This window comes from Zalophus californianus, chromosome 13 (genome assembly GCF_009762305.2).
Source record: "Zalophus californianus isolate mZalCal1 chromosome 13, mZalCal1.pri.v2, whole genome shotgun sequence".
In the NCBI taxonomy this organism is placed as follows: domain Eukaryota; kingdom Metazoa; phylum Chordata; class Mammalia; order Carnivora; family Otariidae; genus Zalophus; species Zalophus californianus.
This window is the reverse complement of record NC_045607.1, coordinates 12,086,169-12,098,497: the sequence shown is the minus strand read 5'-3', so window position 1 is coordinate 12,098,497 and position 12,329 is coordinate 12,086,169. Positions and strand designations below refer to the sequence as shown.

Here is a 12,329-nt window from a genome sequence, read left to right as displayed (position 1 = left end):
GCTCAGTTGGTTAAGTGTCCAACTCTTGATTTTGGCTCAGGTTATGATCTCAGGGTTGTGAGATCAAGCCCCGTGCTGGGCTCCATGCTGGGGGTGGAGTCTGCTTAAGATTCTCTCTCTCCTTCTCCTGCTGCCCCTCCCCACCTTCTTTCTTTGCCTCTCAAAAAACAAAACACCTGAGGCCAAAGCAAAATATGTGTCTTAGATACAACTTGGGAAATGAAGCAAAATGATTACTTTCTGAACATTTTTCCAAAGATCTTTAGCACGTATCGTCAGAATAGCCTAAGAACATGGGTATTACAAGTTCTGTCTTTTAGATAAAACTAGAGATGAAGTACCTTGTTCGAGTTCACAAAATTAGTCAGATGCGAAGTTGGAATTGAAATCAAGGTAGCCAACACCAATTCTATGAAGTCATATCATAAAATATATGATGGGCTACATGGATGAATCCCCCTCCTGCAGGGCACAAGCTGGAACAAGTTATAAGCTATCTCCTCTACCACAGTGAAGACCCCAAGCCAGGACACACACCTAACATTCCTTCATATTTTTTACTTACAGGAAATCAATGCTGAGGAGAAACCAGAGCCATATGACTGAATTCCTCCTCCTGGGACTGACCAGCGACCCCAAAGAGCAGGGCTGGCTCTTTGCCAGTTTCCTCGCCATGTATCTGGTCAATGTGGCTGGCAACTCAGTCATCATTGCAGCCATCTGGGGGGACGCCCGCCTCCATACCCCCATGTACTTCTTCCTCTCCAACCTGTCCCTGGTGGACATCTGCTTTACAAGTGTCATTGTGCCAAGGATGCTGGCAAACATGCTGAGCAAGAGCAAGAAGGTTCCCCTTGCCCAGTGCCTCACACAGATGTATTTTTTTGTGGCCTTTGGGATCACTGACAGCTTCCTCCTGGCGGCCATGGCTATTGACCGCTACATGGCCATCTGTAACCCACTGCATTACACCACGACCATGAGCCCCCGGCGCTGTCTCCTGCTCGTGATGGCGTCCTGGGTGCTGTCTCACCTCCACTCACTCACCCACATGATTCTCACGGCCCGCCTCTCCTTCTGCGGGCCCAACATCATCCACCACTTCTTCTGTGACGTCCAGCCACTGCTGATGCTCTCCTGCTCTGACACCTCCGTCAATGAACTTTTGGCCTTCACAGAGGGCTCCGTTGTGATCATGAGTCCCTTCATCTTGATCATTGTCTCTTATGTTTTTATCACCCGTGCCGTCCTGAGGGTCCTTTCTGGGGGAGGCAGGTACAAGGTCTTCTCCACCTGTGGATCGCACCTCACAGTTGTGGTGCTATTTTATGGAACCATAGTATTTGTGTACATTCGCCCCTCATCCACCTATTCAGTGACAAAGGACCGTGTGGTCACTGTCATCTATTCAGTAGTTATCCCCATGCTGAACCCTTTTATCTACAGTCTTAGGAATAAGGACATGAAACAGGCCTTGAAAAAGCTGATCAGAAGGGTAGAATAGCAAAACCCATTCATTCATTCAACAAGAACCCATGAAACACCTGCTATGTGCCAGGAACTATACTGAACTATGAAAATACTGCAAAGATACATCAATCATAGCTCTGTCTTCAAAATTAATTACAGTTCAATAAGTGGAGATGAGACAATTGCAATAGGTTATTATACTTTTTGGTAAAAATAAATAAAATGAGACACAGATATTGATGTCTTACTGTATCAGACACATGGTTTCCTTTTTTTTCGCTTGCAATCTCTGGCTCGTCACAGACATAACCAGTGTTGTGTAAAAAGTATGATGAAAAGTCAGAAAAACTTCTGTAGTAATTTTTTTTTAACCTGTTCGGATATGGGTCAGCTCATATGAAGCCTCAGTAAGTCAATGTTCTCATCATATGAGTTATTCATCTTATGCACAAACTCCTTCGGTCTGGCTAGTGGATCTTCTTATTACCTTTAGATCAGCTCATAACATCTCCATAGCTGTTCACATATTTGTCAGAGAAGGCAGCTTCACCAGCATAGTAATAAGGTCCTAAGATTCTGAGTGAAAACTTAAGTTACAAGTTGATCTCGCAAATTATGTGACCATAGTCAAGCCACTAAGTGTCCTGAACTCTTATTTTCCTCATCTACATAATGGATACAATAAATAATCCCACTACATGGTTGTGGGTGTGAAAGGAAAAATTCTGATTTTGATGACTTTGAATCATTTACTTAACCCCTCTGAGCTTCTGTTTCCTAGTTCTGAAATTATACCACTTGGCCTGGAAGCCCAATCCACCATTACCAACCCCATGATCTTGGGCAAGTACATTAACCTCTCTGTGCCTCAATTTTCATATGAAAAGTGGATTGTTTTGGGGATTAAATGATGTAACAAGTATCCTAAGACATATTTATGTTTTAAGTAATTGGAGCAGTGTCTTGCATATATCAAGCTCCAGAAAATTTCAGCCACTATATCAAAATTATATGAAAGTGTGTCTATGGACTCTTCCCAAATAACATTTGAAGATCTGTAACGAGGTGGGAAATAGTCATAATGTCATACATCCTCTAAGTGAGTTCAGTCCAAGTGTCTCCTGAAATTATTTCAGTATTTCCAAGTGTTTCACTATAAATGATCTGGTCTTTAGGACCTTACCACTATGTTGTCAACTTTCTTAGGAATTCCAGTGAGTACAGAGAAGGCCTCCCCAATATCCATAATAACAAAATGCCCCCCAGCCTCTTTTCTCCATCCCTCCTCCCTACATCCCAGAATTTCACTATCAACGAGAATCTTCATGAGAAATGCTGTTCAGGGGCGCCTGGGTGGCTCACTCGTTAAGCGTCTGCCTTCGACTCAGGTCATGATCCCGGGGTCCTGGGATCGAGCCCCGCGTCGGGCTCCCTGCTCCGCGGGGAGTCTGCTTCTCCCTCTCCCGCTCCCCCTGCCTGTGTTCCCTCTCTCGCTGTGTCTCTCTGTCAAATAAATAAATAAAATCTTAAAAAAAAAAAAAAAGGAATGCTGTTCAGCACTTCAAACTTCTGAAATACAATCTAAAGCTGTGGGATGTGGAGACGAGTGAAGAAAAGTTGGGGGGAAAATATAACTTTACCCAGGAGGAAATAAGGGGACCGGATATAAAAGAGGGAGGGAAAAAATGTAATCACCTTCCTGGACAGGAAAAGAAAAGGTATGGCGGATGATTAAATGGACCTTCAAAGAGAACAAGCTTTCATCTATAAGATGAATTAATGCACAGCATGGTGACAATAGTTAACAATACTGTATTATACACTTGCAGTTTGCTGGGAGAGTAAATAATCTTGAGCATTCTCACCACAAAACAAAAATGGTGGGCGCCTGGGTGGCTCAGTTGGTTAAGCCACTGCCTTCGGCTCAGGTCATGATCCCGGAGTCCCGGGATCGAGTCCCGCATCGGGCTCCCCCTTCTCTGTGGGGAGCCTGCTTCTCCCTCTGCCTCTGCCTGCCACTCCCCCTGCTTGTGCTCACTCTGTCTCTCTCTCTCTCTCTCTCTATGTCAAATAAATAAATAAAATATTAAAAAAAAAAACAAAAACAAAAATGGTAACTCTGTGAAGTCATCATTGCACAAAGCATATGCATATCAAATCATCATAAATATGTACACTCTTATATATCTAAAATTAGAAAGATTCTGAATTCCAAAATGAAAAGCCCTGAAGATATTAGGTAGGACAATGTGAACCTCTCTTATGCATCGGTGAAAAAGAATGACCTGTAGATGGGTATTAAAGAGGGCACGTTCTGCGTGGAGCACTGGGTGTTATATGCAAACAATGAGTCATGGAACACTACATCAAAAACTAATGATGTAATGTATGGTGATTAACCTAACATAATAAAAAAAAGGGGGGCGCCTGGGTGGCTCAGTCATTAAGCATCTGCCTTTGGCTCAGGTCGTGATCCTGGGGTCGTGGGATCGAGCCCCGCGTCGGGCTCCCTGCTCCGCAGGAAGCCTGCTTCTCCCTCTCCCACTCCCCCTGCTTGTGTTCCTGCTCTCGCTGTGTCTCTCTCTCTGTCAAATAAACAAATAAAATCTTAAAAAAAAAAGAATGACCTGTAGATACAAGTATCAATATGAATGAATGTCAAAAACATAAGCTTGAACATGGATGGAGCTAGAGGGTATCACACTAAGTGAAATAAGCCAAAGACAAATACCATATGATTTCACTTATATGTGGAATCTAAAAAAATGAAACAAATGAATAAACAAACAAAAAGCAGAATCAGACTATAAATACAGAACAAACTAATGGTTGCCAGAGGGGAGGGAAGTGGGGAGCAGACAAAATGGGTGAAGGGGAGTGGGAGGTACAGACTTGCAGTTATGAAATGAAAAAGTCCCAGGAACAAAAGGTATAGCATAGGGAATGTAGGCAATGTTACTGTAACAGTGTTGTATGGTGAGAGATGGTGGCCATCACTTGCGGTGAGCACAGCCTGACCTACAGACTAGTGGAATCACTATGCTTGTACACCTGAAACTAATGTAACATTGTGTGTCAACTGTACTCAAATAAATTTTTTAATTTTTTATTTAAATTCAATTTAATTAACATATAGTGCATTATTAGTTTCAGAGGTAGAATTTAGTTATTTATCAGTTGTGTATGACACCCAGTGCTCACTACATCAAGTGCCCTCCTTAATGCCCATCACCCAGTTACCCCATACCCCCACACACACCTCCCCTCCAGCAACCCTCAGTTTGTTCCCTAGAGTTAAGACTTGTCTCTTATGGTTTGCCTCCCTCTCTGATTTCGTCTTATTTTATTTTTCCTTCCCTTCCCCTACATTCATCTGTTTTGTTTCTTAAATTCCACATATGAGTGAAATCATACGATATTTGTCTTTCTCTGACTGACTTATTGCACTTAGCTTAATACCCTCTAGTTCCACCCACACCATTGCAAATGGCAAGAATCCATCCTTTCTGATGGCTGAGTAATATTCCGGTGTGTGTGTGGGGGTGTGTGTGTGTACACACCACCTCTTCTTTATCCATTCATCTGTTGATGGACATCTTGGTTCTTTCCACAGTTTGGCTATTGTGGACATTGCTGCTATGAACGCTGGGGTGCAGGTGCCCCTTCAAATCACTATTTTTGTACTCTCAGGAGTCACAGACTTGGTCACTCTGAGACAAAGGTGCTCCTGACACTGCTGGGATTCACAAATCCAGGGCTCAAAGGGCCAGCTGGGAGGTTGGACATTTGTCCCATCTTGTCTCTAACTAGGAGATTGGGGATTAGGTCCCAGGAGATACTCCATGTGAAAACAGGAGCCAGGAGATACTCCTCCTGGCTCCTATTCCTGAGGATGGGTTGGCTCCAGCTCCAACTCTTCAGTCCATGCTGCTGTTACAGGGGAGGCAGAACACTGAGGTTGTAGCAGGACCTCTTTTTATTTTTAAGATTTATTTGTTTGTTTTAGAGGTTGGGGGGAGGGGCAGAGGCGGGGAGAGAGAGAGAGAGTCCCAGGCAGACTCCACCTTGAGCACAGAGCACGACGTGGGGCTCAAACCCACGACCCTGAGATCCCGACCTGAGCCGAGTCAGATACTTAACCAACTGCATCACCCAGGTGCCCCATAGCAAGTCCTCTTAAGAAGAAGGGAAGGCAAACCAAATAGGCAAGACAGACCCAACACCTAGTGATGGTGACAAAATCTGAGGATGGTCAGAATTTCCAGGTAAGATCTGAGGTAGGTAGAGATGGGAGGCACTGGTCACACACACACATACCCTTCCTTCTCCTCCTCCCCTATTCCTTCCTCCTTTTCTGTCCCTTCCTCAGTCTCAGGCAAATACAACTTGGCTCGCTTAACCACCACAAGGAGAGCCTTGACTTGATATCCATGAATTCCCTGAGAGTCCAGCCTGAAGTCAGTCCAGATCAGGGGTCCCCAAGTCCCTGGCAATGGCCAAGACATTGGAGCTGTGCAATAACAGTGCTCAAGACCCCTGAACTATGCATGGACCACTCCCTCTCAGCCCACAGGATCACGGGAGTGGCTTCCAGAATCAGTCTATACCACCATCCGAGGAGCGAAACAATCTCCACAACAATGAATAGGTCAGCACGCCCTAGCTCATTTTTTTTTTTTTTTAAGTATCAGAAGTATTTGCAATAGATTTATTTAGGCTCATTTTCCAATCGAGGTTCTGAGAAGGTAAATGATTTGGCCATGATGGTACACCTGGAACTGACACCCGGGCCTGCACATGTCACATGTCTGAGTGCAAGCTTTGTCATTGTACTAGGTCAGAGCCATTGCCACCCAAGAGCATGATGACGAAATTGGTGACGATGGCACTTACAACTCTATATATGAAACTTTTACAGTTTTCAAAACTCAGCTTCCCACAGACAGGGACCAAGAAAAAGTCCAATTTGCTCAGGACTGAGGGTGTTTCCCGGAAGTGAAATGTTTAGTTTTAAAGCAGAAAAGTCCTGGGCAAACATGAAGGACTAGTTGGTCACTCCAGAAGGCAACCTCCTTTTGTTACCTCTGTCAAGAGAAAACAATAATATCAGGGAAAGCTACTATTTGATGAGCACTTGATATAAGCCAGTCACTGTTCTAGTTCTGTACAATCCTTATCTAGTTTAATACTCAACGACCTTCTGATTTTGGCATTATTATCCTCTTAAAGCAGATGCAGAAACTGAGGCCAGAAACACTGAGCAGACTTGTTCAACATTACAGTCCACAAGGAGGCTGGGGCCCAGTGAAGGCTCGTCACACCCAGAGAGAATGTATCTTATCGCCACATCAAAGAGCATGGCTGCCATTGCGTGTTTGTGACTTCATCCTTCCATACATCCAAATGCATGAGATAAAATCTCTCAATTTGGATTTTACATCACAGGTCCTGAAAAAAACTTTGATTCTGGTATTTTGATGCATTCAACAGTCCCATATGGTAGGTTTATGTCTACATCTTACAGGTAAAGAAAATGAGGCTCAAAGGATGTAAATAATTTACCCAAAATATAAAAAGTATTGAGGGTTTAGACAGAGAGGATTCCCCTTAATAGTTGTCTAGTAAATGCCCCTCCCCGAGATATCTTATTCACACCTCTAAGCCTATGAAATTGAGATTTTCGTTTTTAAAAAAGTGGAGAGTGGACTAAGACCTGGGAAGTTTCTTCCTAGCTAAGCTCCAGTTCAGCCTCACCCAGGAGGTCTACAGGACAATTTATGAGACACCTAAAATGCAAACTTCACCCCCCAAAAGATCTCCTGTTGCTACTGTCCATAGTTCTCAGTTCTGTACATGCTTATGTGCTCACCAATGAGAGACAAGAGTGCATTTTAGTGACATTTAAAAAGAACATAGAAAACAGAGGAAAAGCTTTGAATGGTATAACTTGTTGGAGTCTATGTACATGTAAGCAAGATTTTCCTGCAATTTGGCTACTATAAATGGCAATCAGAAACCACACCAGCATCGCTGACTTCGTGCTCCTGGGCTTCTCTGAACACCCAGAGCAGCCGCCCCTCCTGTTTGGGCTCTTCCTGGGCATGTACCTGGTGACTGTGTTGGGGAACCTGCTCATCACCCTGGCCGTAGTTGCTGACCAGCACCTCCACACCCCCATGTACTTCTTCCTGGCCAACCTGTCCCTCATCGATACCTGCTTCTCCTGCACCATTGTCCCCAAGGTGCTGGTGAACATCCTCACACAACACCACACCATCTCTCACACTGGGTGCCTCGTGCAGATGTACTTCTTCATGGCACTGGCCCTGCTGGACGACTTCCTGCTGGCCGTGATGGCATACGACCGCTACGTGGCCATCTGTCTTCCTCTCCACTACACCACGATCATGTGTCCCCAGCGCTGCCTGCTGCTGGTCGCCGTGTCCTGGCTCTGCGCCCACCTCCTGGCCTTCTCCCTCACCCTCCTCATGTCTCAGTTCTCCTTCTGTGCCTCCCATTCCATCCCACACTTTTTCTGTGACCTTCTCCCTCTCCTCAAACTTGCCTGCTCAGACACCCAGATCTTTCAGGTCACGATGTTTGCTGAAGCAGCCCTCTCGGGTGTGGTCCCTCTCGCCTGTGTCCTGGTCTCTTATGCCCACATCATGCACACCATCCTCAAGGTCCCCTCGGCTGGGGGGAAACACAAAGTCTTCTCGACCTGTGGCTCTCACCTGACAGTGGTCACTCTCTTCTATGGAACTGTCTTTCTGGTGTATTTCCAGCCCTCATCCTCCTACTCAGCAGACACTGGAATGGTGGCATCTGTGGTATACACGATGGTCACCCCCATGCTGAACCCCTTCATCTACAGCCTGAGGAACAGGGACATAAAGGGGGCTCTGTGGAGGCTCTCAGGCTGGAGAAGATGCTCTATTCTGTAAAGGGTCCTGCCCCAGACTGGAAGCTCAGGCTCTCTGAAATGCCTTCTCCCTGCACTCTCCACTGCAATTTTGAAAACTCAAGCTCAAGGTAGGATGGATGCTCGGCGTCACGAGCAGGTTCAATAAACAGAGAATGCCTGGCAGCACAGAAGTAGAGTAAGATCAATTGGCCAAGGATACAGCTCAACATGGAAGAAGGAGTGACCAGCAATGGCCAGCAATCCCTACAGGGTGACTTGATTAGTGGGTATAAGCGTCCAAGCAGATTCAAACCACAAAGTGGGAATCTCCAAAAGAACATCAGACAGAACTCGGGTTCTGGGATGAAGGCAGGTATCAGCTCAGTCTATGACTAACAGGTCCCCCTCACCTATAAGCAATGCTCACAAGAGATGGAAGGGTCAAGTGCTCCGAGTTTCAGGGACCATTTCCAAGCCCAGCTTTGGAAGCAATTCACTGAGAGGGGCTAACCTACACACAGAGAAGGCTGAACCAAGAAAACACATTCTTTGCTGGGACTGAGAGAACAAGAAGAATTCTAGGGGAAAAACTGGGCACAGAGAGTTCAGAGGACTGGCCCCAAAATACACTACAGGGATCAGATCTTAGATTGTGACAAAGAGTGATTATTAGTTATGGACAAGTCCTTGATTCTTTGGTTTTTAAACTCTGGGTTATTTCATTTGTCTCAACTGCAGAATAATACATGCTCATTATAGTAAATTTGTAAAACCTAGACAAATAGTAAAAAGGAAAACACGTACTATCCCTCCTTATAAAGAAAATTATTGATAATACTTTACAGTATTTCCCACTTAGCTTTTTCTAATGACTTTTTGTCTTATTATGTCAAGAAAATACTGCTGGTACAATTATATATACTTTTTTTGCTTAATCTTATAACATGAGTTGTCTCCATATTATTACCTCTTCCTGAACATTTGGCTCTCTGAGATTACGTCACAAAAAACTTCCATGATGTATATGGCGTTTCACCATGGTTGGATGATTAGGGGGTTCTGAAGCTTTCACTGTTACAAATAATGATGCAGTCAGAAAGGATGAACACCCACCTTTTACATCAGCATGGATGGGACTGGAGGAGATTATGCTCAGTGAAAGAAGTCAAGCAGAGAAAGTCAATGATCATATGCTTTCACTTATTTGTGGAACGTAAGGAATAGCAGGGAGGACATCAGGAGAAGGAAGGGGAAAGTGAAGGGGGGGAAATCAGAGGGGGAGATGAACCATGAGAGACGATGGACTCCGAGAAACAAACTGAGGGTTTCAGAGGGGAGGGGGGTGGGGGGATGGGTTAGCCCAGTGATGGGTATTAAGACGGGCACGTCACGTACTGCATGGCGCACTGGGTGTTATACGAAAACAGTGAACCGTGGATCACTACATCAAAAACTAATGATGTATTGTATGGTGACTAACATAATAAAGTAAAATAAAAAAAACAATGATGCAAATAAATTTGCAAATGCAAATGCAAAAAAAGAAATGATTTTCATATATTCATAGTCTGTTACATTTAATATTTTCAAAAGTAGAATATCGAAGTAGTACCTTTTTAGGGCCCTTTAACCATTCTGCCAAGATGCTCAAATGATTTAGAGTGCCCATTAGACTACATCCTCTCCATATTTTGATGTTCACATTTTCCCCTTAATTATAACTGATATGATAGCCAAAATGGTATCTCTTTGACTTAGTTTTAATTTCTTTGATTCTTGGTGAAGGAACTGTTTACCTGAGTCTGTTAACCATTTTTTTTCATTTCATTCTTTTTTAAGTTTTTTCTTTTTTTGTTATTATAATTCCAGTGTAATTAACATACAGTGCTATATCATTTTTAAATTGAAGTGTGGTTGACAAATAGTATGTAGTATAATAATATTAGTTTCAGATGTATGGCATAGTAATTGGACAACCATATACACCACAAAATGCTCCCCACAATAAATTTATATTTGAGAGTTGGGAAACTCAGCTAGAAATAATCTTAGGAGGAAAAGAAATCATAATGGCTATTAGAAAATACTGTTATCTGAATGAAAACCAATTATGAAAAATTATTTACAAGAAATTCTTCACAGAAAAATTAGTTATAAGCAAATGTTAGAAAAGCAAAGGCTATAAAATACTAAGCCTAGAATCCATCCGAAAAAGAATATCAATCCAAGCAAGAAAACAGATGAGAACAAAATATGATAAAATAGAATAAAACATACAACAGAGAAGACCTACAAAGCTAAAAGATATTTTGAAAAGATAACTTACATTCCTCTGATGAAAATGGTTATATGGGGAAAAGACCAATCATCAATAAGAAGAAAGAAAAGAGTGACATTACCTCTGATATTCAAATAAAGAGGTTATTATGAACAATGTTATATACATTTTAAAATTTAGATTAAATAGACAAACTTCTAGGAAAACATAATTCATCAAAGCTAATATAGTAAGAAAAAGAAAACCTAAATAAATCTATAACCATTGGGAAAGCTTCATTAGCAGCCCTTCCTTAAAGAAATATTCAGGCCCAAATGGCTGCAAGAGTGACTTTCTATACACAATTCAAGAAGGAAAACTTTTCAGGCTTGCAAACCCTTTCAAAAAAAAATAGAGAATGAAGGAACACTCACCCAATTCCCTTTATGAGATTAACACAAACTTCATACCAAAAGCTGACAAGAACATTGCAAACAATTACAATAAGAAGTTGATCTCCATGAAGATTAATACATCAAAGAAATTTATAAAATAAATGCACCAATTCAAAGTAAAATATTAGCAATACAATCACAACAATGCAGAAGAAAATAAGACGCATCATTTCCCAGTTGAGTTTTCCCAGGAAGGAAAGGTGGATTTCAAATTCAAAACTCAACCAAAGTAAGTCACCATATTTATACAGCAAAGGACAAAAATCATCTGATGCAAGAAAAACATCTCAACAGATGGAAGAAAAAACAGGTCATAAACTTCAACATCCACTCACTGGAAAGTCCTCTTGGCAAAATGGGGATGGAAGAAAACTTTCTTAATCTGAAAAAGTTGCCTTTTCTTTTAAACAGACAGCATATATAATACATAGGGTTATACATTTAAATCTCTGCTATCTAAACAGGGAACAAGACAGAATACCAGCTCTCACCACAGCTCTCCCACACTCTCCCTGAGGTGTCTTCAGGGCAGTCAGAGGAGAGAAAAGAAAGGAAGGATGTAAATTCTCTACAGGAAGAAAGGCTGCATTTTGTTTACAGATAACATTTCCATACAACTGCAATTCAAAAGAGTCTATGTAGGAACCATTGGAATAATTAGTCATCATCCTGCAAAAACAAATACAAAATAAACACACACACACCCACTTCCTTACATAAAAGAAAAATAATTCCAGGTGCACTGAAGAACTGATTGGGACAAGCAAAATTATAAAGTTTTTACAGAAGAATGCTGGAAAATATCTTCCTGAACTCACGAAAGAAAGGACCTCTTCAACCAGACACAAATAAAGCACTCGGAAAAAAAAAACTGATGTATTCAATCGGTTAAAATAAAAATACTGATGTCGCAAACAGCTCTATAAACAGTGAAATGACAAACTGGAGAGAGAGGAAATGTTTATCATGTACATAAATCCACAAAGAACTAGGATCTAGAATGAATAGTTCTACAGAGTTCTATAAATAAATCAGAATATTTAACTGATACAGATAACCAAATGGAAAAATGAAAAAAAAAATTGAAACAAGCAGTTTCAAAATAAGGAAATAAAAATACTAATGAGCGGCACCGGGGTGGCTCGCTCAAGCCTCCCACTCTTGATTTCCCCTCAAGTCAGGATCCCCGGCTGGTGAGAGCAAGCCCTGGGTCAGGCTCCATCCACAAGCCTGAGTCAGCTTC

General features: G+C 42.3%; 2 protein-coding genes across 2 annotated transcripts; both read left to right on the top strand.

Annotated features, from left to right (window-relative positions):
- The first annotated feature begins 574 nt into the window (after positions 1-574).
- Positions 575-1,504, top strand: LOC113934568 (olfactory receptor 1L6-like). Its single transcript, XM_027615829.1, has one exon. The coding sequence runs from the start codon at positions 575-577 to the stop codon at positions 1,502-1,504; it is 930 nt and encodes a 309-aa protein (XP_027471630.1).
- A 5,968-nt stretch (positions 1,505-7,472) lies between these two features.
- On the top strand, positions 7,473-8,414 carry LOC113934567 (olfactory receptor 1G1-like). Its single transcript, XM_027615828.1, has one exon. It carries the CDS (start codon positions 7,473-7,475, stop codon positions 8,412-8,414), a length of 942 nt encoding a protein of 313 aa, XP_027471629.1.
- Positions 8,415-12,329: the final 3,915 nt, after the last annotated feature.

What these genes read in the sequence shown, in the direction of transcription:
- LOC113934568 (XM_027615829.1), top strand. Translation starts at nt 575, where the DNA reads ATGCTGAGGAGAAACCAGAGCCATATGACTGAATTCCTCCTCCTGGGA.
- LOC113934567 (XM_027615828.1), top strand. Translation starts at nt 7,473, where the DNA reads ATGGCAATCAGAAACCACACCAGCATCGCTGACTTCGTGCTCCTGGGC.